The sequence below is a fragment of the Takifugu rubripes genome, chromosome 17 (genome assembly GCF_901000725.2).
Source record: "Takifugu rubripes chromosome 17, fTakRub1.2, whole genome shotgun sequence".
In the NCBI taxonomy this organism is placed as follows: domain Eukaryota; kingdom Metazoa; phylum Chordata; class Actinopteri; order Tetraodontiformes; family Tetraodontidae; genus Takifugu; species Takifugu rubripes.
This window is the reverse complement of record NC_042301.1, coordinates 11,789,634-11,817,523: the sequence shown is the minus strand read 5'-3', so window position 1 is coordinate 11,817,523 and position 27,890 is coordinate 11,789,634. Positions and strand designations below refer to the sequence as shown.

The window sequence follows — 27,890 nt, the reverse complement described above, 5'->3', positions numbered from 1 at the left end:
AAGCAAAGGTCAGCCTCTGCTGGGTAACAGAGATATCGCCTCGCTCTGATGGCTCAGGCCGACGGGCCTCAGATTACATTCGATGAAATAAAAGCCTGCGGTTAGGCTCCAGGCCGTCCGTCAGCACGGCGCTACTTATCAGGAGCCTCAACAATCTTCACTCCCACAGTGGAAGAGGGACTCTCATTGTGTTCCAGGAAATTAAAAGAAAACATGTTTGAATTTGGTTTTCCTCCCACATTTCTTCTTCTTCTTCACCCTATTTACTCCTGCTTTTCAACGGGTTTTCCTTTTTTTCTCTTCCCTCCCTCACATTCCGACACAGGGGGTCTCGACCTCCCTCTCTGATGTGCACGGACTCAAACCCGCACAGACACCCACGTTGAGAAAATAATGAAACAGCATTTTTCAGCAGAAGGCAGCGTCTGTATTTCAGCACCGCGGAACAGAAAAACAGAACCAAAACAAAAGCAGAAAGGACACTTCCCTCTTTTCATGGTCTGCCTCCATCCTGTTTACCTTTAAAAGGCTGCTGTCTGTTTTTGTCCCCCCACAGTTTTCCTCTCCGGCTATTTTGTTCTGACACATCCAGTGCAACGACCAAACTTACAGACAGGTGTGATTGTACAGTCAGGTTAGTAAAAATGACAAACGCTGCGGCCGCAGTTCAGCTGCAGCGGCACCGCAGGACAGTGCGGCGTTTCTAATGTGAGCTCACCACATGACACACAAACACACTATTCATGTACGGAGTATAAACATGCCTCTTGAATACAGTGTTGGGAGGAGGAAGTGTTCGTGGTTGGGTTCAGGTCCAGGTCCGGGTCCAGGTCCAGGTGGGAGGAGCAGGGTCCTACTGCTGCGTACCAAAATAAAAAACCTTGGGAGCTACTGAAGACAATTACGGCTCAGATTTACAACTTGAACAATAAATCTGAGCCTCGGCAATAAAACTCGACCCCATCTGAGAAACTGCACTTGCCGTCTCAGAATTGCGGGTTTCTAGAAAAGAAAATGAGTTGTTTGGGGCACAATCCCGTCAGGTGTTGTGTGTTTGTTCTTTTCAAAAGACAGTTATTATAATTCTAATAAATATATGGAATCCAGATGAGGTTTTTTTTTAAATAGCTTTTTTTACGCACCAAATTTACATGCGGGCCGAGATTTTCTTCAAAGATTGCAACACTTATGAATTAATGTACATCAACATTAGAATGTTTTGATACAGGATCGGCTGTTCGGGGAGCCATTAAATCATTCAAGTTTAACCACCATCGTTGATCAGTGCAGAAAGACAGAAATGAACCAACAGAACACTTTGTGTGCTACATTTTTCAGAGAGTAGTTTCTTTTTTCATTAAATCATCGTTTGCCCGTCGAGGCTCATCACAGTTAGTTCTCTAATTGTCTACCTTTCACCAAGAGTCCAAACAAAAGTCATTCATGTGCTCGTTTGTGTGCTTATGATCGTCTGTATGGAGCTGTGAATATAAAAGTCTCATGAAATGATCAGTCTGGGATATATTATAATCTAATAACACCGTGTTAGAAATGATATGGGAATAATTTTTTTTTAAAAACCTTGTAAAAGAGCCTGGAACAGGCTGAACTAGCCATCCCACAATCCACTGGGAGCACTGACAAACCATTAGCTTTCCACGCTAGTCTGTTTACACTATTTTGACGAGTGTTTTGTAGACGTACAGCGCCTAAAAGAAATGGTGCGAGCCAGCAGCCCAAGTTTTCCAGGGGTGGAGGCGACGTTTCCTTGGTAACAGAGCTCTTCAAAAATCAGAAATGCTGCTGCGATCCTATATGATTGTGGGAAACGAGATTTTTTTTTCATCACAACTTATCAAAACTGCATCTACTAATGCTTCACTCTCGGAAAGCTTGACTTCTCCGGATGGTAATTATCATATTTTTACACTCTCATCAGTATTTATGTGACTTTTTGAATAATGCATGCTCCACCATGGTCACCAGTCCTGTCTGAAACCTCTGACACCTCCATAAATCCAATACTGCCACAGATGACACTGGGAAAAGCTAATCTACCATTCAACACCGGAGCTCCCTCCGTGTTTACAAGCGACAGGAATGCCAACAAGCAGCGTAACATGCGCAGCTGTTGCGATGGGATGATGGAAAAGATAGTGGTGAATCCTACATCATACTGTGTATTCCTGCCTGTGCATATTTCATGTAACAAGAGTCTCTGGTTTGAGAGAGGAGAGAAGGGAAGGAGGATGAGAAAAGAAGGATGAGACTCATCATCTGCAGCTGTTGGGTGGGTGTGCACGCTGTGCAGCTGGAGGATAAACACAGGCGGGGCAGCGGAGGTAAAGACGGCGGCGTCCAGGGAGCGTAAGACACATTAGTCTCTTTCTGAAAGTTCAGGCCAGTTGTGCAATCTTATCACATAACACAGCATATGACCAGCATGGGCCCGAACCCTCAGCGCTCTCCCTCCGTCACGTGTATATGAGGACAAGACATTCTTCAGCTCTAAATGTTTTTTTCTTCCTCTTCTCCTCCTCTTCTTTCCCTCCTGCTTCTCCCTCGCACGGTTGGATGGGGCGAGTTGAACTGGCAGCAGTCTGATGGGGTTTAGCAAATGGGTTGTCAGTCATCGACAAAGACCAGAGGGAAAAAAACCACCACACTTTCAGTGCTCATTTCTTATCGCTGCATTGTATTTTTCCTCAAATGCAAGGATGAGAGGATGACGGTCTTTCCAGCATATTAATGCAGGTTAAATGCTGGGGTTTGTTCTCTGGAACCTTCACACGAGGGACTGCAGGAAGGAGGACGTGGGCTGGAGCGCCCCCACAGGTCCATAGGTCACTTATGGCTGTCCCAGAGGTTGTGTTTAATATACACGTCTGGGCCGGGTTCACGGCTGGTTTTCACAGTACGGTTGGTGGGGGATGGGGGGGGGGTGCCATCTGGCGTCACCAAGGTCACTGCAGCATGATGTCTTTGAGGTTTTCCTGCAGGATGGTGTCCTTGACGGCATGAAAGACAAAGCGGATATTTTCCGTGTCTATGGCAGTGGTGAAGTGGTGGAAGAGCGGCTTGCTCCTGTTTCTCCGCTTACGGCTGAACGACTGCACGAGGAACGCCTGGGAGAGACAGGGAGAGAAGAGATAGAGGGACTTGAATATTTGATCGGAATCTTGTGTATGAAACAATCTTTGTACGAGATGCTGCTGTGTTTCAGCAGCATCGAGGATTAGCTAAAACCTGGAAAATCAATCTCTATGAGCCGTGTGTGCAGCTAACCAGTGTTTTAATCTGGTTTTCACATATGACTTCAGGCAGAGAAGGAACCGCTACATGTGTGTGTGTGTGTGTTTGTGTGTGTGTGTGTGTGTGTGTGTGTGGAGGGGGACAGGATTAAAGAATGCATCAACATTTAGTATTTTTATTCACAATAGAGCTCAGTTCAGGCCAGGAACCGTTTTCCTGTCTGCCTCTTGGCCACACACAGATGATTCGATGCATGCAGGAAATAAAGTTTCAAAGCGACAGTGACGTGTTTCTGACAGACATTTTAGAATGCATCAAATATCTGGGAATAAATCACTTTGATGAGTTTTTCTCTGATGAGCAGAGAGATTCCAGCATGCGAACCAACTGGGGGATTCTGAATCTAAACATCCTGGCCGTTCCTCCGCCGTCTTATCGAAAGCTTTTTGAACAGTCGATGTGTTAGTGCTCTCTTGAATGCCATTGTGGTGCCTTAATGACCATTTCAGATCAAACTCTGACAATGACTGTAAGCGATGGGATGGCCACGACAGGCAGGGCCGATCGATGTTCTGCTACGTGAGTTTTTCACATCTTTGTCTGATGCTAAATCTGCTTCCACGGTCGGAGATTTTCATGGGAAAATGTTGGAGCCCGGATGTCTTTCAGTATGTAAGTCAGCACCAGTGTGTGTGTGTGTGTGTGTTATACAGCAGATGAACATCATTATGCACAAACAAACACACACACCTGTACATCCTCTAGCCTGCGTGGGTCTCCTCTGAACTCTGGAAAGTTCTTGCAGATGTTGACTGTGCGAATCTTATCCACCAGCAGGTCTGTTTTGTTGAGGAAGAGGATGATTGACACGTTGAGGAAGAGCTTGTTGTTGACGATGGTCTCGAAGATATTCATGCTCTCCACCAAACGGTTTGTCCGGCGGTCTTCCATTAGGACCTGAGCACAGAAACACAGTTATTCCTCTTTTTAACCAGCCTTTATCTCAAAGAGATTCAGTCGCCGTCATATGATTGTGGGGTTGAAACACTGCCAACGCTGAGGGAGCGATCAAGTTTCCACAGCAAACCACAAAGAGAGCTCTGTGTGGCTGTGAATTAAGTTAATAAAGTTAAAGGAAATGACAAGAGAAATGTTTTACTATGATCTTAACGCGGACTGAAAAGTTACCTGATCGTACTCCGACGATGAGACCATGAATAGTATAGACGTGATCCCGTCAAAGCACTGAAACCACTTCTGCCTCTGCGACCTCTGACCTCCCACGTCCACCATCTTAAACGGGATCTTCTTGATGACAAAGTCGTGCTCCACGATGCCTTTGGTGGCCTTCCTCGCGAACAAAATGTCCTGCTTGCTTGGGATGTAGCTCTGCCGAAACACCAAGTGGGGATCAAAGACTGGAAGGAAACAGGGGTGAGGAGTCTGTCGTCATGGCGACTCACCAGCTGACCGATGCGGTCCAAGTTGTCCAGGAAGTATTTGACTGACTCGCTCTGAAAACAGGAAGAGCACAAATCAATCACAGCTGCAAAATTCGACCACGTCATCTTATTAAATGCTGAAACGGGCCCAAAGAAACAAACAAATAAATCCAATCAAATCATTTTATCTGGTAACGTCCTGTTCTGGTCCTATATTTGATTAATATTCCAAAGAAGCTGTTTTTTCATTTAGTCACAAATCAATCAAAACATCATCATGATGAGCAGCTGTGGATTTAACTGGATCAGGAGATGGCCAGAACACACATTTCTGTGCGGTCACTATTATATAGAAGCCTAAATATTCCTATTTGTATTTATTATCGTTTCCCTGTCCTTTCTGGGCAAAGACCAACTGCTGAACAGAGCAGAGCATTAATTAAGATGTAGATACTGTTTTCAAAACTTCATCCCGCTCAATATATCAAGGTCATATTTAGAAAAAAAGGCTGGGTTTTCTTGAAACTGGGCTTTGTTTGGCTCAATCCCTAACCGCCCTTGTTAAAACCTTCTGATCTGGATAAATTCAATTAAAAGCCCTCACGCAGCCGCGGCGCTCTGCCACCGCTCGGCTGAGAGGCTAACAGATGTTTGTTTACGTGTCAAAAGTCCACGTCTGCGGCTACACCGTGCCTGAACGTGTGAGCGGACGAACAGACACATAACGGCATGAATTATGTATATGATCGCTCTCATTTCCCTTAGTCCTGTCAGCCCCTAATAACAGTTAATAACATCACTCTGCGCTGACTTTTGATCAATTTGGTCCTAAACTGAAGAACAGACATAGATCACATGAATCTCCTTACTGCCGTCAGCCGAGGTAAGAGGAGGAGGCTCCAACGGGTCGCTAGGATGGACAGAACTAGCGGGTTAAATGAGAGCTATGACAGACTTTTACTCTTCTGTCTGTGGGCAGATTAGTGGCGCTGGAGTCTGCGGTGAATAAACGGCAGTTCTACATAAACATCGCTTCAGTGTGAACAAACTGCTTCTTTTATGCATCATTGCCTGAATTTGCCACAATCTTATCCTGCATTGTGATTTTCTTTCCTTTCTTGCGTAACTATTGCTGCTTGCTTCTTTAAAGTCTATCCTCTCTGCACTGCTGATAACCGCCTGCTCACATGCTGCACGTGATCTGGTCGTTTTCTGCACACGGAGGCAGAAACAGCCCATGATATTTATCCACTCAGACTAGATCTTTAGGTTTCACCTCTCTTCTCTCTGGGTCTATTTGGTAGAACGAATGTTGACTCCTGTTCACGGCTGATTGGGTTTTAATGCAGCCTTTACAGTCTGGCTGCACTTTTCCATCCAGTTCCTTTGATTTTCGTACGGTTAATCAATTAGCCGACGCTGGAAACTTGAGCCCAGTAATCCATCATAGAGAAATCAGCACTAATGTGCCTTACAGACCTGACAATGTTTTACAATAAATACGCCCCACGTTCCTGCACAACAATAGAAATGCTCAGGATGGAGCTCAGACGGTCTTTTTCTGAGTCACACCTGCCGTTTCTGACCACATTTAAAAAATGAATCGCTCTCTGTCGCTGTCCAACACACACATTCAACAGGAAACAGCTGTGTGTGTGAAAACAGTGGGCTGGGATGGGAGGGATTAGCCAGTCAGACAGAACCCAGATACATTTTTACGCTCCTGTCTCACACAGATTTGGGCCTCGCAACAGTAAAGCATTATTCCTGTTTGGATCCGTACTGGGAGCACTGGTACATTCGTCTTCTCACTGAAATGAGCCGGCCGGAGAGAAAATTCATCACGTGGCTGTTTAATTCCGCTCTGCCTGTCCTGACATGTGGTGCAATAACCAGGAAGTGTGACCCCGGTGCGAGTGAGAGGCGACCCCGTGACCCTGCTGACCTACTATTGCTCACTTTCAGTGTTGCAGCAATAGGAACCACAAATTGTGGACTGTGATTGGTCTGTGCAGACCCCAATCTTGAGAAGAGAGGGGAATTCCCACAGAGAGAGATATGCAATAGTTTTATTTTGATGCCTCAAGAACTTCAATTGAAAGAAATCATCTGCGTGTGTGAGTGGGTGAGTGTGTGTGCATGTGTGTGTTTGTGTGTGTGTGAGATAGACATAGAGTGTCTGTCTGGGTTAGTGTGTGAGTGTGTGACTGAGTAAATCTAGAGGAATGTCTCCATTCATGGAGTATAAAGGCAGATTAGCGGCTTTACTACAGCAAAGACCTGAATAAACCCACATTCTGTAGACTGTGTGTGTGTGTGTGTGTTTGTGTGTGCTGGGGGTGTATTTTTAAGCTACCTCTGTGTCACTGGATGAGCTGCAACTACCTGATTTATCATCCAACAGTTACTTCACTTTAATACTTCTAATCTGTGATTAAATATGCCTTTATTTTGAAAATACCATTTAAAGAAGTAATATAATGTATATACTAACATACTGTCTACAAAAGTAATCCAAAACTTTTAAATGGCTCTGAATCAAACGTTCCCCCCGCAGTTGTAGCGAAACCTCAATTTCCCTGCGAGCAGTGAGCACAAAACTGTGAAAATAAGCCGCCGCCAGCGTGAACATGTGATCCGCGACGTCAACGAGTCCCAAAAATACACAATAACGATTTTTCCACTCTGTGCACGCTTACACACCACAGACGCGGCGTGCTATTAAAGTTTTAGAGTGCCAGGCTGAATTCCCATTGAGACTGCTGTGTTTCAGTTTTTATGGTCTTGTTTCATCTCTGATGGGCTTAAACGTTCCCTGAATGGTTCCAAGCAACCCTTCATCCTTCCAGGACGTCTCTGCAGAGAGACAACATTCCCAGTTTAACGTGATCTTCGGCCTTGTTTGTGTCGGCCAGATCAGGTCCGTGTTTATTCTATATCAATCTGCGTGTTATCTGGGTGCGGCGAGAACACGGAGAAGCACACAAGTAAACAAAATTCCTGCGTGAGCTGGCCCTCTGCTTATCTTTCTCTTTCCTCACTCTTCTCCTCTCTTTTAACCTCTCCTCAGACTCCGCCTAGTCAGCCCGTGGCTGAGCTCCAGCAGCGCCTGGGAAAAGCTGACTGCGGTATCCCGGGAAAACCTCTCCGAGCACAGAGCGAGGAATGGGGGATGGTGGTGGAGGAGCGTCTAGCTCAGCACGTTTGCTCCACTTTTTGGGTTTTCTTTAAAAGAAAGCGGCGCTCAGTTCATTACGTGCAGTCCCTAAGAAGGTCTTTCTATGTATCTGTGCATCGGTCAGATTTAAAACCCATTAGTTTGCTTTAAAATTACTTTGGCCACTATGAAGTTTTGCACATAAAATCAGGCCCCGGGTGTGTTATTATGCAAGTCTGCAACTGCATAAATCTTTGGCTTTTATTTTGGTCCCACAGACTGAAAAATAGCTGTTAGATGCCAAAACTGGAGTGCAGTGATGCTTTTTTTAAAAAAGTTCTGGGTCTAAATTATAGGCTGTAAACCCAAAACGAAGAGCTGAAAACAGCCCGCGTTAGCCGTGACGCTAGGGAAGTGCGATGCTACTAGCAGGTGTGCTGTTCTACGGTCAGACTGTGCACGGTAGCAGCAACGCTGGCACGGCTCACAGGTCAGATGTGACCAATGAATTTGTGTGTGGCTGAATTAGCCGATATGATGACTCAAAATAGCTCAAAGTCTGGCTCACTGGTCTGTTTTCGCTGGAGCTTGGACAAACACTGGAGCTTCAACTTTATCAGGCGTTTGGCTGCACAGAAAATGATTTCTGCTATGATGGACTTTGTTGACACTAATGTGTGCGAGCATGAGCAGCTGCTCCATAAGAGCCTTATCATACAGCGACCCCAGATAAGGGGAGGCAGTCTGACCCCGAGCCGCGCACTGTCTCAGACGCACGCACACCATGTCAAGTGAGAGCGCGACGGAAATGGCTTCCGTCTGTCTCCGGATAGTTTTGTCACTGATAAAATGTGCAGCAAGGTAAAAGGTTAAACTTAGCCGCTCTGTAACGTCCAGAGACGGGCAAACGAACTCGCCGCCGTGGCCAAGACAAACCGCTCTGGAGCTGGAGACGCTGCTGCTGCGAGACGGTCGGCGATCACTTCGGACCTTTGGCTCAGCCAAGGAGAGGGTCTTCTCCTCTGCACGCGCTCAGTGGGCTTCTCATAGCGCTCAGAGCTTCTCAAGCAGCTGTGGCGCTCTACAAAATAACCTATTTAATACATTTTAGTTTCAGAAATGATTCGTTGCCTCTTAACTGACCTGTCCAGCAGCATTAGTTTGACATTTCTGACATTTCTGTGCTCAAAAGTGGGTTTTATTCAGCCTTTTGACCGTAGAGTTATGTCAGACTGCAGCTGGCTTCAGCGATACGCAGGTCGCTGGTTCAGTCCTGCATATCAAGAGTGAGATACTGAACCCCGAATAGCTCCTGAAGTGTTTCGTCAGTGCACGAGGGTGTGTCTGATTGGCTGTCCCTAATGAGGAGGCGCCACCCTGTCAGGTCATCTCTACTGTGTTTATGGACGTGTAATGTAAAGTGCTCTACAGGGGAGCTACAGAGGTGCTTTAAAAGATCTAAATTAAAAACTAGCACTACTGCTGCTGGGCACCTACTCCCATCTATGATGCAGAGAATTTTTCTAATTATTAATTTTGTCACAATAAATTGAGTTAAAATCACCTCTACAAAGAAAGAATGAATAAGAATTGGTAAATTTGTACCTTTACCCTACAATAACAAAATCCGACATGCCTCTCAAGTCACAATGGCTTTTAAAGGGAGATCCAGGGGCTTTCAGCTGGCAAATATTGATGAAAATTGCAGCAAGTCATTTTGATGGGAAAGTAAAGGTGCCACTTCATTGAATCTGGCCTCTTTGTAAAAATTTTCAATAATAAAGCTGTTTGATTCCTGTGAATTTGACCAGCCAGGCGTTGAAAAGAGTGCAGTGCTGAGCAGGGAAATGGAAACCCACACGGCTCCACTCCACCTCCTCCCCTTTCAGTCAGCGTAATTACACCTTTGGAAAATCTCCAAATGGGGAAACAAAAATAGGATAGAAGAAGCAAAACACCCACATCCGCCGGACTGACTTGGTGCTGCTCCCCGCTACTTCTTTTTTAGGTGGCCAATAAACTGACTGTTTTAGCTCCTGGTCATGGATGGTATCACACCTGGTGACAAAAGGGTGCGTTATGACGTTTATGAACTCACCAGCTGGAACTCTGAGCGGCGTGTGTAGGCCTCTTGGATGCCGCTGTCTGCCCACAGAGCGCTCAGCGCCATCACGTACAGCTGGAACTCGCCTGGCTCCACCCCTGAAACACCCACGCGTCCTTCCCACGACATCACCAGCATGCCCTGCTTCTCGTTCTCGCCGCTCTGCCAGCTGAGGCCCAGCTTGTCCCGGGCATCCACCAGCACACGCATGCCCTGCAAAGACACACCCATGTGTACAATTTCAGCCAAAATGTGGCAAAACAGAAGATTCCCCGATGACTCAGAGGGAGGAAAAAAGCTCTCGCTGCATATGCTAACATGATGTTAGCGGTGAACATGTAGTCACAACATGTGTGTCTGCTGGTGGTTTTCTGAGGAGAACCATGTGGACGGAGCTTGGGAGGTCTGATCAAACACACACACACACACAAAATCTTTTATATGTCTCCTTTTCTGTCCTTATTAAACCTCTTTTAACCAAGTTAATCGTATCGTTCCAATTCAGCATCCTGTAATCTGATCATGTGACCTGACACTTTCATCATCCTCAAACGTGGCGCCGTACTCTCGGTAACCTTTCAGTTGTCTTCAGTGTGTCACCGCCATGTATTTGTTTTATTAGGGCCAGTTTGTTTGATTAATTGATTGAGCAACAGCTGCAAACAATATCCGTCCACTGCAGAGGTCAGAGGTCGTCGTGTGAGCGCGCGCGTGCTGAAAACGTCAAATAAGCCACCAGAACGGCGCAGAGAGGCAAGATGCAACTTTTCCACCCTGGAGTGTGGCTGCTTCCACACAGACGGGTGTCAGGTGTAGTCCCAGATTTCCGGTGGTAAACTTTGAATGTCGGGTCATCCCTGTTTTTGTTTATTTCATCTGATGAAAAGGTTCCTGCCGAGATCAGAGGGAACCATGGATGCGCAGGGGCTCAGTGGCCATTCAGGGGAGGCCTCAGCTCACAAGCATTCCAGCTGATTGAGCTGAGGACAACTGTGTGGAACGCTTGTTCAGAACAATATGATGCTTCTGAAGCCATGTGACTGTATAATTGACTCTTTACGTCCATTTGTGGGATTTAACATTATTATAGTGTTATTACACGATGTGGGACCCTGCAGCCGGAAGCAGCCGCTGGCGTCTGCGTTGAATCTCAATGACCCTTGGCATCATTAGACAACATGCTGTTTGAAGAGGAACTCGGCGATTTCGGAGTGGAACAATCCAAAATTTGGGGTAAAAAGTCATCAGGCATAGCAAAGCATCAAAGGCGTCAACAAACGAAGACGTAGCCCATAAGTATCACGCAGTTCAAGACTTTAAATTCAACTATTTACACTGTGGGAGCAGAAGGGAGCTGATGAGCAAGGACGTGTGAATAAGATCAGGGAATTATTTCGACCTGAAAGCCTCCTAAAGCTGGAGGAGAAGGCGGGTGATAAGTGGGAGACAACCTGTCTGATCCCCTTTGATGCTGTGTGTTGGAGGGAAACATCCAGATTAGACTCTAATGATGTGCAAACAAAGATAATCAGAGAAATCAGGACCAGGAAAACTTAGAGCCAGCACAGGAATATCGCAGGCACCAATTAATGTTTGACGACTCTCACACCTGAACTCCACCTCACACCTCGGTACTCTCTCCATCCTCCCTACTTCCTTTGTTCTCCTTTTTCTTCCCTTCTTTCATCAACAAGAGGTGGTGCGAGACTGGTCCCGCTTGAGGTTCTCCCTGCTACAGGGCAGCTTTCCCTGCTGGGGGTCGGCCTTCAGCCAAGCGCCTTGAGACTTTGTTTTTCTTACGAATGCCACACAAAAAAAAACAAGAGTGAACTGAAATAAACACAACCAGAGATCCTTGTATTCATGCTCGCGCTCACAAAAGAGCTAGAACTCTCCAGAAAACGCTCCCATTCCATTTTCCCACGGCTCCTAGATCTGATAAAAATAAGATCTTTTTTACCACAGATTGTGCAAGAGAGCGTAATAGTTCCACGTCCTATCCCTGTCATGTGGATTAAATTATCGGGGGTAAATGATTCACCCTTCAGCTGAGACCATCTATTTTAATTTACTGTCTGCGTGAGGTGGGGATTTATGGTTAGCGTTGCTGATTAGATCTTGTTACACTCTATTTCCTGATTTTTTCTATCACCTCGAATTCACGCCAAATATGTCAGGCTGGAGAAATGTGTGTGTAACGATGCGCGGCGATATCCAGCGCAGAATATGATGGATGAGCTTTAACCGGCGCCGGATGGTTTGGACTCAAAGCCCGTTTAGATTCATCAGCACCTATTTTTAATGCTCGTTAAAGCACAAATAGACACGTTAGCGTTGGAATTGAAAGTTAAGTGGAGGTGGAACGCAGAGGTCAGGTTGGATGGGGCGGACAGGGGGTGTTGTCAGTGATGTGGCCCTGGACAGACAGACAGACAGTACCACCAGTGTATGCTGGTATTCAGCGGTATTGTGCTGCCTTGTCTGACTCTTATCGTCCTGGTCTGGGCTGTGCGGCACTCAGGGCGGATGTGCTCATCCCTCAGGAATAGTCTGGTATTGTTAGCTGGTGAAGGAGGCCCAGCCGTGACAGCAAACAAAGGGACAACACACACACACTAACGCACACACCCACCCACCCACCCACCGACACACACTTCAGGGTAGAAATATGCACTATGTCAACAAACCTCTCTGTGCATTTCAGCAAGTGAACCTCGACTGTGGAGGGATTAAAGGGGGGCACTGAAGAAAGGAATTATATCTGCTTTTGATGATTAGGGTCATTTATTTCAAGGTTAATCAACAATTTGGTCAGTAAAATACCAGATATATGTCAAAGAACACCATTTCCCAGAGCCAGGAAACTCATTTTAGGCAGTGAATGTTGAGTTATCCTGATTAGTTTGCTCATAGTTCAGCGTTATTTTCTCACATTTTTACATCCAGGAATGGTTTGACACTTTATTACAGATAATGAATCTAGGATAAATCTATCCCAAGGCCATAAAAGCGCTTACCTTCAATATATTCTCATAGATCGTGTCCCGGAAATCCAGAAGGGCTTTTTTATCGAACTCTTGCCCATTTATGATGCGCATCTGCTTGAGGAACGTGGATTTTCCACTTTCTCCAGCACCGAGGAGGAGAATCTTCACCAGCCGGCGGACAGCTCTCCTCTCCCGGGCAAGCATCGCGTCTATCTCCCGGCTCTTGCGCCGCGCCTCCCGGCTGCTCTCCTTGCTGTTGCCCGGGTCCCGGCTGGCCTCGGCCGGGAGCAGACAGCGGCTCAGGGAGCGGACCACTCCCGACATGTCGTGGGAAAAGTTCAGAGCAACTCCGCTGGGGAAATGTTCATTATAGGACGTGACCCCTCAGATGAAAGTGGCCCCCGTCCGCTAACATCCAGTCGATTAGTCGCACTTTTATAGCGGTGAAAATTAAAGTTTACATGTAGTGGGGGACAGACAACCCGAGTCCTTACTGGTCAGACCATAAAATCAACCAACCAACCAACCAACAAAACAAACAAAAGAAAACCCAAAAAACAATCCGACGAAACAAATAAATATAAAAGTTCAATCAAACATTTGAGTCCGTCGCCTGGTCAAAAAAGGCAAAGTTTTTCAAAAGTCGCCTTTCCCATCCATAACAAAAGGTTAGCGGCTCCTGGTCAACACAAAGACGCGCATGTACGCGGTGACAACCTCCCAGAGTCTGCGGCCGGCGGCTTTGTGAACTTGGGCAGAGGGAGCAGCTCCTCCGGGGGTGGGATGGTCAGACGGAGCAGCTGCCATTCCCACACTCACCGACGGGGGCGTCAGCGTGCAGCACGGAGGGAAACGCAGAATCGGCCATTTTTCTCCAGGTTTAAATACTATTTCAGGCTAATTAAATATTAGAATAAACTCTGACAGATCTGTTTGTGATTGTAAAGTTTAAGTGCTGCAAGTCTATTCTGTTGAGAAGACATTTTTTTCTTGTTTTTATTTAATTAAAAAAACCTGATACATGGCATCAGAGCGTAAAATGTCATCCCATGTATCTGTGTTGGACAAGGATACAGGGTCACTATGACAACACGCATCTCTGGCTGGTTTGCAGTTTCTTCCTCCAACAGTGATCATATTAGACAACCAACCATAATTAAAAACAGCATTAAGTACAGTTTTAGGATGCAAAGACTATCATGTTATACTGAGGTCAGAGTTGTCTCTTCTGTCACAGCAGCATTTATTTACAAACCCTACCCACCAAAAAAAACCAAACATGTTTAAGGTATTCATACCCGATTGCAGAAGCTGTTATTTTTTTTATTGTTTTTTTTAATTTATTGAAAAATAGATTACAGGCACATCAGGGGACATACTGGACGAACAAAAACCTTTTGGGGTTTAAACTGAATGCATCTCACTAACACAGACCACTGTCCCCGGTGGCGAGCTGTGCTATTTCATATTTCATAAAATGGTCCCCCTCAGCCAGCGTGACAGGAGGCTTTAAGAGTTAGTGAACATTGCTGGAGGCATTTCAGACTTTTTGTCTTGTATTCGGGCTTCTCCCAATGACAAATACACTATTGATGGACCGAGGTGAAAACATTTGGGCCTTGGGAGGAAGCTGAAGGTTTGGCACATTTTTGTCGGGGATGGAGTTTTTGTGTGGCATCTGGCTTATCAGCACAGATGCCTTGAGTTGGGGTGAGACGCAGATGGTGGAGGGCTTAATTTTCACCAACGGTGTTCATGAATAGGCTGAACCTCAGCTTTGGCCCACCCCAGCAGCAGCAGCAGCAGCAGCAGCAGCAGCAGCAGCAGTAGCAGCAGTAGCAGCAGCAGCAGCAGCAGCAGCAGCAGCAGCAGCAGCCCCCCCCTTCCTGCTTCATGGCAGCAGGTGTCAAGAGCAAAAACTTTGCAGCATCAGCTAAACTTCAGCCATCAAACTGTGAAAAGATAATAATCGGCTAGGATGTCCAAAACTTTCAGTGTCACGGACGTAATGTAGCGTGGCTGAAGCGAGTCTCTGCAAACAACAAAGTTCAGGTAATCAGAGTTAATTACACGCTGTCAGGTAGCCGTCGCACGTGGAGGGGGGTCGGGAGGCAACGTGTGGAACCACGTGTGATCAATGAAGCTTTTTCTCCAATCCGGCTTCTCCCTGCTTCATTCCAACTTCTGCACGTCCTTTGTTCTGTGCTGTCAGATGGCCAGATGGACCAGAGTGTTCGTGCCTGTGCAAACCGGCCTGGCTCCCTGCAGGACGCCAGCTCCTCACTCAGCCAGGGCAACAGGAGACCCTCGTGACAGCCTCCTTGCCAGAGAAACTAATCAGCCACAGGATCCAGGCTGTCTCGGAGCCAATTCCAAAGCAAGAATAATCTGCCTCGCACACATGCCAGTTGGGTCCACAGACCTGGAGGACACCAGCAGACTCCTTCCTGGCCATGAACTGCACACTGCCACGGTGACGGTGGCAGAGAGCCAGAGGACCTGGCAGAAGACCATCACACAGAGGTGTGAATCTGCCAGGGGTTACAGAGGCCCACATAGGTAGGACTCACCTGGACATGATGCCAGGATGAAGAACGCTGCACAAAACATCAGATCAGTCCAAGTGATGCGACGCTTCCCTGTCTCCATCTGAATTCATGAAAGCTCTGCTTGGGATTTTTATCTGGATCTGGTATCAAAGAGAACTGGGGTCAAGAGACCAGAAAATGCCTAATTGCCACCAACAATTTCACAACAAAAATTGCCAGAACTGAGACTGCGTTCAAAGATTCTGGGAAAAATTTGATCAAAGCCTTTTTATGAAAGCGGTTGCTTTGAATGACATGCAAAATTCCCTGAAAAGCCGCATTTTCGTCACGTGGCAACAACACAACAAGGCTCGTTTTCAATGTTTTCCCATTGCTCAGAGCCGCAGCAGAAGCTCAGGTTAAACTAAGACCATTCACAACACTGACTGGCTGAGAGCAGCAGGGCACCGGAGCTGCAGCAGATAAATTCAATTTAACATTTAACTGGTTATTCGTGCCGACGCTTAAACACTGCGACGCGTCAAAGTGTCTGTGACAAGTGGCCCATGTCCTCCAACCTCTCTTAAAATAGGCCCTTTTATGTCTTGGAAGAAAATAACCCACTTTATTTGGGGTACACTGCAGCCTGTTTTTGGTTACTTTGTCGTCTTATTGGTTTTATTTTATTGGTTTTTGGAGGTTCCACCAAACGTGGTGTAGTTCTACACCGTTGTAGATAGAGGGCACTGTTTGACCGGACGTTAGAAACGACAAAGGCCGTTGCTTCATACGCCTCATTCGACATTTACTCCCGGCAAGTTTGATCCAGTGAAGAATGCCATCCCTGGAACATTATGACCCTGCTCCGTAGTGCAGTTTGAGTGTTGCGGTAGCCATGACAGCGCATTTGCACAAAAGAACGAGTCATTTTGTTAAAATGAGGCACTAATTGAAGTGTTCAGCTGCAGTGGCAGCGTAAATATTTGCATGCAGGGGGGATAAAATTAAAATTCTACATAGCAACAGACTCATTTCATATAATTAGCCTAAAAGCTTTTTCATCCAGTTTGGAACAGCAGCTCATGTGCCCAAACCTTAATGAACACCCCCAGAGTCTGCTTACATCACTAATACCTTCATCTCCTAACAGTGCTGGAAAAGGTTTTGTGTAATTTCACCATAGCGTGTATTTGTGTGTGTGTGTGTGTGTGTGTGTGTGTGTGAGTGAGTTATTTATATGCTAATGAATCTGGAAAGACATTGTGAATGGTGACGGTGTGTTTGTGGGGGGAGGAGGCAGGAATCAGAACAGATGGAGCAGAGTCTTGAAGACGTGAGGGGTGGCTTCCCGTTTAGGCTGGAGTCAACCATCTTTACCTCCTCATATCCTCCTGGCTGTTATTCCCACCCTGCGCTGATAAATTATTGTTATTCAGGTACATTGTCTGAATGCCTGTCTGACTCCAGGTATTTTGGCACTAAACACATCTGACTGTGATGGCAAGCGTGGCTGTTAGGGTTGATTGACAGGCCCACTCTTCAGTGCAACACGCTGCTCTTCCCCAGTCTCCGATGGCAGCTCCATGTCAGGGGGAGGTGATCCAGGGTGGCGGGCCTGCTGTTGCCGGAGCTTGACTATTGAAGCTTTTGCAGCATCAGGACCAGTCAGGCTGGTGATCACATGAGGCTGGTTGGGAAAATCTGGATTTATCACTAACTAAATAAACAGCCAGGAAGAAAATAATCACTGTTTTGGGGTTTTTGTTTTTTTTAAAAAAAAAAGCCAAACTCATAACTCAATTGTCTAGGTCTTTGGGGGGGGGGGGGGGGGGAATCTGAATTGTATATATATATATATTTGTTTTGTTTTGAATGTTTTGAATGATCAGAAGAAACATTTTGGAAACGACAGTCCAATTATTTGCTTTATTAATCTGGCATTTTTTAAAATTCTGAATAAATAAATTTCACAATCCCAGTGAATACTATAAATACAGTGAGCTACACTGCATAAATTATTTAGTGTTATATCTACAAGTAAATACGACACAACTACTGTAAGAGTATGCTTAAAAAAATAAAATAGCGATGTCGGTCGCTGTGGTGAGCTAATGCTACTGTATGCTAGTCACGGATTATTTTTTCTACACTGAGATTTTTCTTTTTAACTATTACTGGTACTTTTATATCACCTTTTCAGGTATGCTGTGGCCATTAACGTGATATTAGTAATGTGGACTCGAAATTGACGCAGAATCAGCGCTTATCCTACAGGAAATTTCCCAACCACAAGGGGCCGCTGTAAACAAACCGGAATGAAATTTGGTCCAAAACAAACAAACAAACAAAACAATGCATACTTTCTTCAAATCAATGTGGGAAAATAGCTGGTGTATCCTCTTTCCAGTTGATGATTCTTGTTGAATAGAACCATTTAAAAAATGTAAAACATGTTATATGCTCATATTATTGGGTTTTCAGGACTGTTTGACAAACCAGCATCCGGTTTCAATGAGATTTGTTGAGCATCTCATATTTATGTTAGTGTGAGGTGAATATTGTTGGGCTTCTTGCTGTCGGTTTGATAAATCGACTGGTTTAAATATGTCAACTTGGGGGTTTAGATGCGGAGTTTATCATCATTCAAGCAAGAATCAAAACATTAAAATTATTATTAACTGCAATTTTTGATTTGATCTCAAAAATGGACTGAAATGAACTGAAATGTCACATCCATGAACACAAGCAGGGCTGATTGGTTTATACAAAGCCTTGCATAGTTTTCAAGGAGCAGGTCTATTGATTTGTGCAGCAGAGGCTCAGTCTGGCTCCCAGCATTAATATTTGTGAACAGTGTCAGTCTGCACATTACCACCCACCAGCTTTTCTCTCTGCAGGCAAGATATTTTAGCTGGCATCCTTAGCCAGAGTGTATTAGCTTGGATGGAACAGCAGACTGAACCTTGGATCCTCTGTGACTGAATAAAATCCGGAGGTCAGGTCCTTGCTCTGGTCCGCATTTAGAAACTCTCCAGCATCCACATAAACACTACAGATCTTTCCCCCCCACCCCTTTTTTCCTCTTTTTCCCCTGAAGGTGAAGAAAGAAGATTTAATTTGGGAATGAGTGAGTGACTGTGCACTTACAGATCTGATGCGCCAAGAAAAGAGCTTCCTGTGCTGCAGCCAGATACAGAGCAGGCGGATTGATTAACAAGCTGAAACAAGAAAAGAAGCTTTCAAGCAGAAAAGATTCTTTTTTCCTCCCCATTTCTGCCTCAGATCAAACACAGCAGATAGACAGAACCTGGCAAATAAAGGGCTAATTTTAAAACCTACAGCTGTGAGTCTTTGACACACGTGTGCAGCATCTACAGGTGAATTTCTATTGGCTTCTGGGCAGAAATTACACTTTTCGCCCAGCTTTGCTGGAAGTATGAACTTTCCATTTGCATTTTCTCAGACACAGGCCAAAAATCTGAGCATTAGCTTGACAGGAGACTCTGAATTAGCTCCTTACCTCTGTTTCATCCACATTCAGTATTATGCTGTGTTAAAACTGGCCTTATCACTTTAACCACACTCAGGAAATACAAATCCCATCCAGGTAAGAAACCAAACACATGACATTTGAATTTTAAGACGATGAAACTGATTTCCTGCTCTATCTTTGAAAAAAAGAAGAAGTTTTTAAACGGATAAACGACAGTAGAACTGGAAAAATTACAGGCTAAAACTAATGAGCTGTGGAGATGAGCAAGAGCAAGTCAGCCATCTTAAAGTCCTGGCTGACGAGGGGGCACAGCCACACGTTCCTGCAGGAGATCCAAATCCTGAAGAAAGACAGATGTAAAGTTAAGGATTTAAATGAGGAGGAGGAGAAGATGGAGTGTTTGTAGAGACAGCTGCTGAAAAAATAGACAGCCTCCAAACACCTGTCTCCATTGGTGTGGATATATATATATATATATATATATATATATATATATATATATATATATATATATAATATTTTGTTTACCTCTTTACTTGCTTTTCCTTCCCACAACATGGTCTTCTCATCCCCTCCTCCCTCTTCTTCTAACTGCCTCCATCATCCTCATCTGCACCTAACTGTCCCCCCTCCATGGCTAAACTCTCCTTCCCTTTCATGCTAGCTCATCCAGCCTCGTCTCCGCCCGTCCAGTTTCTGGTGTTTAGCCCATTTAAATCTGCTTATTTGTCTGGCTATTTGGAATCGCGTTAAAAGGCAGACGGTTGGATGCACCTCTGCCAATGAATTTGAGTAAAGTTTTTGGTGTTGTAGCGGCAGCCGCTCGCTGCGAGGGGGGATTATCTTCAGTTCACTAACTTAGCTTTAAGAAGTCCTTTCTACTGGAGCGCTGCAGTGTTGTGTTGCCAGATTAAGCTAAATCCATGGATCATGAAGTGTTTTAAATACGCTTTCAGCACAACTAATTGAATCCAGGAAATGCTCTGCAGCAGGTGTGTTAGCTTGTTCACGTGCACAAAGGGGCAGGAAATGGGTCAAAGCCACTTCCTGCCACCAGACACCTCAATGAACACGACCCAAAGTCATTAAACTAATCAGAGAACCTCCAGAGAAGTCCAGCACCGCTGGAGTTGCTGCGTGAACTTGGGCTTCAACCTGCAGCATCTGGACCCAGGAAGTCGCTCTAGTCTTTCATTTCCAGTCAGTGGTTCTCAGCCCAGTGTGGTGCAGCGGCATTCTTGAAATCATGGCGTGGGGGCTCAGGCTCTTTATCTTCAGCTGGCTCTGAGCTTTTCTGTGTAGCGTCTCATGCTTCTTATCATCTGCCATTAAAATAAATTAAATAATTTCCCCGTTGAAGCAGTTGTAGAATTTTTTTGTGCCTACAACTGTCAGAGCCGAAGCTCTGGTCAATAGGGGGCAGTATATTAACATCTTTGACAGGATAATCTGAATTAGGTTAATGAATTCAGTATCGCCGAAAAGTACCTGATAATTTTCTATTTTCCTTTACCATTAAATTGCACAAATTTTGTATTTTGGCATCAAACACAGGCTGATTAGTTAAAAAAGTTTTTGTGTAGTGCCAAATGACAGACACGAATGCTTCACCACTAATTCCAGTTATTTACAGCAGAGACACCTTAAACACGTATATATTCTCTCGATACCATAGCTGTGTGGTTAAAACATGTTCTAGAGGAAGGAAAATGTCCAACGCTTAAAATAGAACTCCATTTGCACTTTCCGTGCAGTTTTTTGCAGTTTTACACGGACGAGTGACATGTTTGCTGCACTCTTGTGTGAATTAGCCCGGCGGTGAAAAATCTGACTAGCAGGAAATTAAATTTAGGTTGACAAGGTCTGACTAGACGTTGCATCAGAGTCCTCAAAGCTTGACTCCCACGATGGCAGCTGGTAAAAGGGTCTCCTTCCCTCCTCCTGCTGCAGCAGCGTTGACCACACAGGTGTTACCAGTATCATTGATCAAGTCACCTGTGCTCTGATCTCGTCCTCTGTCCTCCTGTCTCGCCTTATTTAATTGCCCCAGTGTGTCTCCCCTGTGTCTCATTGGCCCCGCCTCTATTTAAGTGTCTGGCCCGCACATTGTCTGAGTGCTTTAGTAGTTGTTCCTGTTTATGTGTCCTGGCCTCTTTGGTGCCCTGTGTTCAGTTACTAAATGGGTGATTAACCTGTGACACTGAGGTCACCTCAGGATTCCTGGTGGGTAAAGTGAAAACCCAGGTGTGCTTGAATGAATTGAACTGCGGTATAATTAGTCTGAGATGCTGCTGACGTCCACAGCTGCCTGGCCGATGTAGTTTATGGAAACCAGATTGTGAAAGGTCACACAGGTCAAAGGTACCGGACAGGAATGAAGGGACGTAAAAATAAAGGTGGGATAACACATGAGACGGCCGGTGACACGGACAAATGACAGGCCTATTTTCACCTCAGAGAGGCAGAGTTGGAACAGCTGGTGTCTACTGGCACACACACACACACACACACACAAACACGCACAGTCTTTATACTGAGATCATTGTGAGCAAACAAGGAGATCAAGCTTTCTCTATAGATTTGTGACGCTGCTGCTCGGCTGGATTAACGCTCCCACATGCACTGAAGCATAAAAACAAATCATAAACCATACAAGGAACATAAATATGCACATTTGTGTGTGCTGATTTTGCACCTCTAAAGACTTTCATTAGCACGCAGCGTGTGTTGATTTGTGTTAGAAAGAGGGAGGGAGACAAGATAGTAAAACAATTTCGGGGTAAATTTTAAAACTATTAGATGTGGATGACAGTGGGTGTACAATGAGGAATAAGCTACACCTAAACATGCACACATACGCGCTCAAACACACACATTAATCTTACTATAGCGAACCAAATTAACCTTAGGCCCTTTATCTCAGTTTTTATCACCCAGATCTCCTGTTTTCTCCAACAGCAGGAAGGAAAACTGTTATTTTTCATGCACCGGTCCTTGAAAATATAGACAAACTCCGAGGTTTTCACACTTTTCCCTCTGGAAGCGAATGCAATTATGAGTTTGGCCTGAAATAGTTTGATAATAAAACCCAAGATTTCCGGGGAAAATGTGGAAATAAAATATGAAAGTGTTGGAGTGTACCAAATCCTAATTACGACAACGCCGAGTTTATGGTGGGGAGGACACGCGGAGCGATGTGGGGGTGTGGGGATGAAGAAGGACTGGCATTAGAGCATGGAGGCAGGGTTATCATATTTTCTCAGGAATTTCCTCATTTAAAATCTTCATTAGGCGCTCCCTCACTTTATGTTTGTTCTCGGCTCCTCCATCACGTCGCAGCAGCCCCTGGTCCTTGGCTGCGTGGAGCGATATCCTCTGCTTCTGGGTGTGTGTGTGTGTGTGTTTGTGTGAGTATTACTCCTGATTATCCTTGGTTTATTAATTACAACTCTTTGTCATCCATCCAATTTCTATCGCTCACCACCCAGAACACAGGTTCCGCACTCCTGCCTCGGTTTTTGTCATTTACTTCGGCTTGATTTCCTCTTCCTCGTCTCCTTCCTGCTCGACAGATGAACAAACACTGGATTTGCATCCAAGACCCCCCAAAAACCCCAAAACAAGAGACTTTAACTGGAGAACAAATCAGTTGCAGCCTCTCTCACATCTGTCTCTCCAGAGTGAAAACTTGATGATTTGCCTGTTTGACTTTAATCATTTAATAAACATAAGATGAAGTCTACGTCTTAATCTGCCTAATCCAGGATTACAACTCTGCCATGAGACGCCTTCGTCTTTGGCGGAACCTTTTCAACTCATAATTCTCTTTTTATTGTTTTACTCAATTATTCCCCATAAAGGCCGCAAGAATTCAATTAATTTTCTCACAAGTATAAAATCAAAGTTGGGCCCCAGACGCAACGACAGCGTTCACCCTGGAGCAGAGCGCTTTGCATGGGACAAGCGTGGCAGAATAAATTATCTAAATTCATGTCATTCGAAATTTTCTTGAGGATTTGAGCTGTGTTCTGCTCCCGCCATCATAAGGACGGAGGTTGGATTCCCAACAGGCTCCGCATCCGAGTGTCCTCGAGCTAAAGGCGGCTCTCCCTCCTGCCTGCAAGGATTCAGCAAAGCGATGCATCATCCCTCCGGCTGGAGGCTGACATCTTAACATAAACCAAACTTTAGCCTCCACCTCAGCTACCCTGCTCTCGGCCACAGCCGCAGGGCTACACCGACACTTCCCGGGGGTCACGGTGGCACCGGGACAGTTAGCTACACTTTACAGTACAACTTCAGTCCATATAGTTTCCTTTTTGTAACAACGGAACAATCCGCTGTGTTTTGGTCCGTAAACAGGCAGGTTGTTTTTACATCCATGACCTCTTTCCATTGTCTGCTCAGCAAAGGCTTTGGTTTTCGTGCATGACTGAACACACACAAAGCTTAAACACACCCGTCTTTGACCCACATGTCTGTCGCCGATGAGCCGGCGATGCAAATGCTCCCCAGCTAGCCGGGCGCACCTCCGAGACTCCAGAGAATAAGAATCGGGTAGAGACATGAGCCAGGTGGGGGAGGGGGGGTTAATGATGAGTCATTTGACGTCGGTCTGCCCCCCCAAGCAAAGACCTTGACTCTGGGAACGAGGGAATCCTTCAGAGCGATCCGCCGCTGATAGCGACCCAGTTAGAGGATGTTCTTATCTCCACATTCCTGACACACATTAGCAGCCGTGATTCATAACCACACTGTTTATGAGGGAGCGTGATGTGGACTCAGAGCCAGATATTCTTCCTTTATTCAATGCAGCTTGTCTGTAAATATGAGAATTAACTCTGCCAATATCAAATGCTGAAACTGTCCCCTCTTGTTTTAAGCTTTGAGTAAATACACTTTGATTTGGATAAATAAAGGAAACAAGCTCGATCAACACACCTACACACTCTGGCCCCCCGTAGCCGGACATTATCCAGAACCCGCATGAGCTCTGACCTGGAGCCGGAGCCTCAGAACAGCACAGTCCCGCTTCCAAGCTGGTGTCAGGGGCAGAATAATGTTCTCCGCGGCAGTTCCAGACTCTCTCACACCTGTCTCGTATGCTCAGCGTGAACCTGCTCTCATCTGGAAAGTGAACGGCGCACCGACAGCAGATCTGTCCTCGCAGGCGCCACAGGTTGGAGGCTGCGAGGAACCCCAAACTTGTCGCATTTGCTGTTAGCGAGTTGGTGTCTCCAGAGATTAGCCCGGGTTCATGCTGCGTGCACGTGACAGGTATGACAGTTATCTGGAGATAATGCTGTTAACCCCAATAATGTTTCTGTGCTGTCAGGGCAGAATCGTGCACAACAGCAGCCTGGAAGGTTGTTGGATTGGAGGCTGCTGGATTCTCACCCTTCTACAGACTCCAGCTGGAGGAGTGTGAAGACACCCTGGCCTTCCTAAATATCACTTGATATAATAATGTAAGGAAGAACATTTACACCAGTGTTCCCAGTTCAGAGAGCTGTGGTTAGAGATCATAGAAGTCACCTGTGGTGTTTTTACGGTGCTAAAGTGGGTATTATAGCTAAACCTGACAGGCTTTTCTTTCTGTCACGTTGTATTAGAAAAGCTCTTTTTCCTCCACTCTCCCCACTTCAGTGATGAAGTACTGAAACTTAATTACAGTAGAATTCAGGATGTGATCCAGGATGTAATTACAATAATTGCTGTTGATAATGACAATAATGGTGGTTACTTGACTCTCTGTTTTGACGCACCTACACACCTAGAAGAATGTTTCTGTCGTATTAGTGGGGGGAAGAGCCGCAGCTTGATGTGCATAAGAGGAAAGAAAACAGAGTCAGATCTGGAAACAAGTTATTCAAAAGAACATTTATACGATTTTCTTGGTCAAGATGAATTGTGTAATCGTTTAACACAAAAAAATCTCCATTTACATAAAGTGAAGTCTGCCCAGTGAAGGCAGCTGGAAGGTTCCATCCCTGGAAAACAGTAACACACACTCAGGAGAAGTCAGCATTAAGGCTGACACCACAGACCACCAACCACCCACTCAATTTGGAGACACCACTCAAAATACAGATCCGATTGGCAGAAAATGCGCTGACAAAAGGTAAATCCACACTCCCTAATCGCGCTGGGCTCTGAACCCTCAACAGGAATCAATTTTTAAATTAATTAATTAATTACTTATTCCCTGCAGGAGTGTAGCGCTGAAACGTGCGATCGCGTGCTGCTGCGCTCCGATCAGCCGCGATGTCAAATGGGTCAACTCTGATTCCTTTGATACGTACCCACGCCAGCCAAGCGCAGCCGTCCGGAATGACTCCGGCGTTCAGCCGCTCCTCTGGATTTAACCCTTCCTTCATGTGTTTGGTTATGGATGGTTGGCAGGGAAGAAGAACTGCTACAAGAAGCAAGAAGAATTGGAGTTCAACTCCAGTTCTGTGCCTTTTTCTGGAGTTTGCCTGTAGTGAAGGTGCGTTGAGTGATAGTAATGGGTGGATGTGCAAACCTGGCTCTCTGCAGTGGCTACAGGGAGGGCTTCTTGACACTTCTTGATCACTACTGTTGCACATTGAAAATGCCAACACTTTTAAAAGCCTCCAGGAATCCGAGTTTATAATCACCAAATAGCTGGAAATGGGGAGTAAGAGCCTCTGTTGATTGTCATATAAGTCAATAAAATGTGGAGGAAAATGGTTATTTTTACTTTGGTTTCATTTTAAAGTAATAGGCCGGAGGAGGAGCCCTTTTTTTTACTGGAGTCGGCCACCAGGGGCCGCCAGAGATGCTGCCATTCTCAGAAACATCTTTTAGTTTAATACACCATTATTAACGAATTAAATATTAATACACCATGCGACGAGCATACGCGTTGTCAGTCTGCGGGCTGTTATTGTGACGAGACGACGAGTGACGCGCACATTAGATTCTAACATCTCTGCTCACTTCAGCAGCTCCTCAACAGGCTGAGAAGTGCCCAGAATCCACAGCGGAATTGTAGCTGCACCACCACAGATGATCTGCATTTATCCCGGATAATTATTCTCACTTCATAACAGCTAAACCTCAGCACGCAGCTGCCGTGTCAGGCAGAAACCCGCGGCCATGTCGCCGTCTGCTGCAATAAAGGACACACGGGCAGGTTGTGATCGACGCTTTACGCGCGGAAGGACTCACGTGAGCCGCTGCAGCCATTGTGTTGCGCTGATACTCGTTATCTCTGGGGATTTACGTTCCGTGCAGACGCCTCATGCAAACAGAAGCAGGCTTTAAAAAAACTTGCTTTGTGGTGGGTCTGCACCCCCCCAGCTGAGTTAATTCACACAGACGGCAGATCGCTGTCAGGCCGTCCACTCGCCGCGCCTCTTTTCTTGGTTTATGCTTTAATTAGTTAATTAGTGCTGGAATATCATGACGACTGTTGTCAGGCAGCTCCTGGCTGGATTTGTAAACAGCTGCCCGAGGACTTGGCCGACCACTAATACGCGCCAGGACGCATTCCACGGCGCACGCACGCTCATGAGCATCAAATTAACATTTAGAAAGAAAAATATCAACAAAACCGGGACAAGAAAGCATGGTTCTGAACCGACGCCTTCAAAGACAACTTCTGACAGAATTCCTGATGAGTCGGAATAAAACGGCGCGCAAATAAGAGGGTGAAAACATACGAGCAAGAAAATAATCATTCTGGGCGTGTGCATGCGTGTGCGTGTGTGTGTGTGTGTGTGTGTAGGCCCGGCTTTTATGTTCACAGCTGTGTCAACTGTAAATAACAGAAAGGAAATTAATCTTTCATTTCTTTATGATAAACTTAATTTTGTGTTTGTGCTCATCTGTCTGACTGAGGACGTATTAAATCTCGACATTTCTTCACACTATAAACAGCCCTGGAGTCCCTGTGTGTGTGTGTGTGTGTGTGTGTGAGTGTGTGTTTGTGTGTTATTAAGGAATTATTAATGAAAAACACCAGAATTCAAGATACAGTCATTTGAAAATCATTTAAGTAATTTTACAAATGTGTGTTTCATTGTGAAAATAAGCTTTGCTGAACCTACGGTCAAAAAAAGAGAGTAAAACAAATATTAACACTGAGAAACAAGCGCGCAAAGTTCAAACTAGGAACCAAATCCAAGCTGAGAATTATGCCTTTATACATCTATAAAGTTGCCCTATGAAGATCATGTCGATGGTACATCAGCGAGCAGCTGACTGACGGATCGACGGCGAGAAGCTGCATTTCTGAGAATCAAAGGTTCTCTGGTGGAAACACACTTTCAGAAGCATCAGAACAGCAGCGCGTCTGGGGGGGGGGGGGGCGGGGGGAATCTCCTCAAGGTGAAGCTGCTTCAAAGAGAAGAACCTCCAAGAGGCTTTTAAAGTCCATGCAGCGGGTTTAATGAGGTCTGCTGAAAGTCTCCTGGACCTGGACAGATGTGGTTCCCAGGAGGATCTTTAAGAGTTTAATGTCCTTGAGACTGTTGGTGAGTCACAAACCTCCCGAGATTAAAAGAATCATCCTTGGGTTTCCTCTAGAAAGCTTCCCCTGATGCTCCTGATCCCAGCAGCAAATAGACTTCTGGATGTGGGGGCGCTGGTCATCTTTATATTATTGCTTAGTCAAACTATCTGGTCGTGGTATTCTAAACCATCTGCACAACCACTTCTTCCTCCTCTTCTGGCCTCATCTGGTGCTTTTCTAGCCTTCTTCTTCTGCTCCAGCATCTCCTCCAGCTGTTTTCTGCCTCCCCCGACTGCTGACAACCTTTTTGGTCTTCTCACCGACCACTTTGTCAAGAGCTGATTAACTTTGACTTATCCTTACCAAGCGCTGGAGCTTCCTGTTCACTGAACTTTCCCGCCGATCCAGCAGCTGTTTGGTGGAATTTCTTCTACGGCTGAGATCTTCTCAT

General features: G+C 45.5%; 1 protein-coding gene and 1 long non-coding RNA gene across 3 annotated transcripts; both read right to left on the bottom strand.

Annotated features, from left to right (window-relative positions):
- Nucleotides 1-404: 404 nt before the first annotated feature.
- gna12a (guanine nucleotide binding protein (G protein) alpha 12a) lies at nucleotides 405-13,698 on the bottom strand. The gene is made up of 6 exons (XM_003972297.3): nucleotides 12,973-13,698; nucleotides 9,950-10,168; nucleotides 4,716-4,766; nucleotides 4,441-4,641; nucleotides 4,003-4,209; nucleotides 405-3,125 (listed from the first exon to the last, which is right to left on the bottom strand). Exons 1-6 carry the CDS (start codon nucleotides 13,264-13,266, stop codon nucleotides 2,964-2,966), a joined length of 1,134 nt encoding a protein of 377 aa, XP_003972346.1. The 5' UTR covers nucleotides 13,267-13,698; the 3' UTR covers nucleotides 405-2,963.
- Nucleotides 13,699-24,838: 11,140 nt separating this feature from the next.
- On the bottom strand, nucleotides 24,839-26,727 carry LOC115253317 (uncharacterized). 2 transcript variants are annotated; one of them, XR_003891632.1, is made up of 4 exons: nucleotides 26,155-26,727; nucleotides 25,487-25,608; nucleotides 25,266-25,378; nucleotides 24,839-24,953 (listed from the first exon to the last, which is right to left on the bottom strand). It is a non-coding gene; the product is annotated as an uncharacterized lncRNA (long non-coding RNA). The 2 variants fall into 2 exon arrangements; XR_003891631.1 differs by having other exon boundaries at nucleotides 25,487-26,727.
- Nucleotides 26,728-27,890: the final 1,163 nt, after the last annotated feature.

Coding starts and splice junctions, on each gene's coding strand:
- gna12a (XM_003972297.3), bottom strand. CDS start 13,266: ATGTCGGGAGTGGTCCGCTCCCTGAGCCGCTGTCTGCTCCCGGCCGAG. Junction 4,642..4,715: donor TGGACCGCATCGGTCAGCTG/GTGAGTCGCCAT, acceptor GTGTTTCGGCAG/AGCTACATCCCAAGCAAGCA. Junction 3,126..4,002: donor GCAGGCTAGAGGATGTACAG/GTGTGTGTGTTT, acceptor TGTCTCTCCCAG/GCGTTCCTCGTGCAGTCGTT.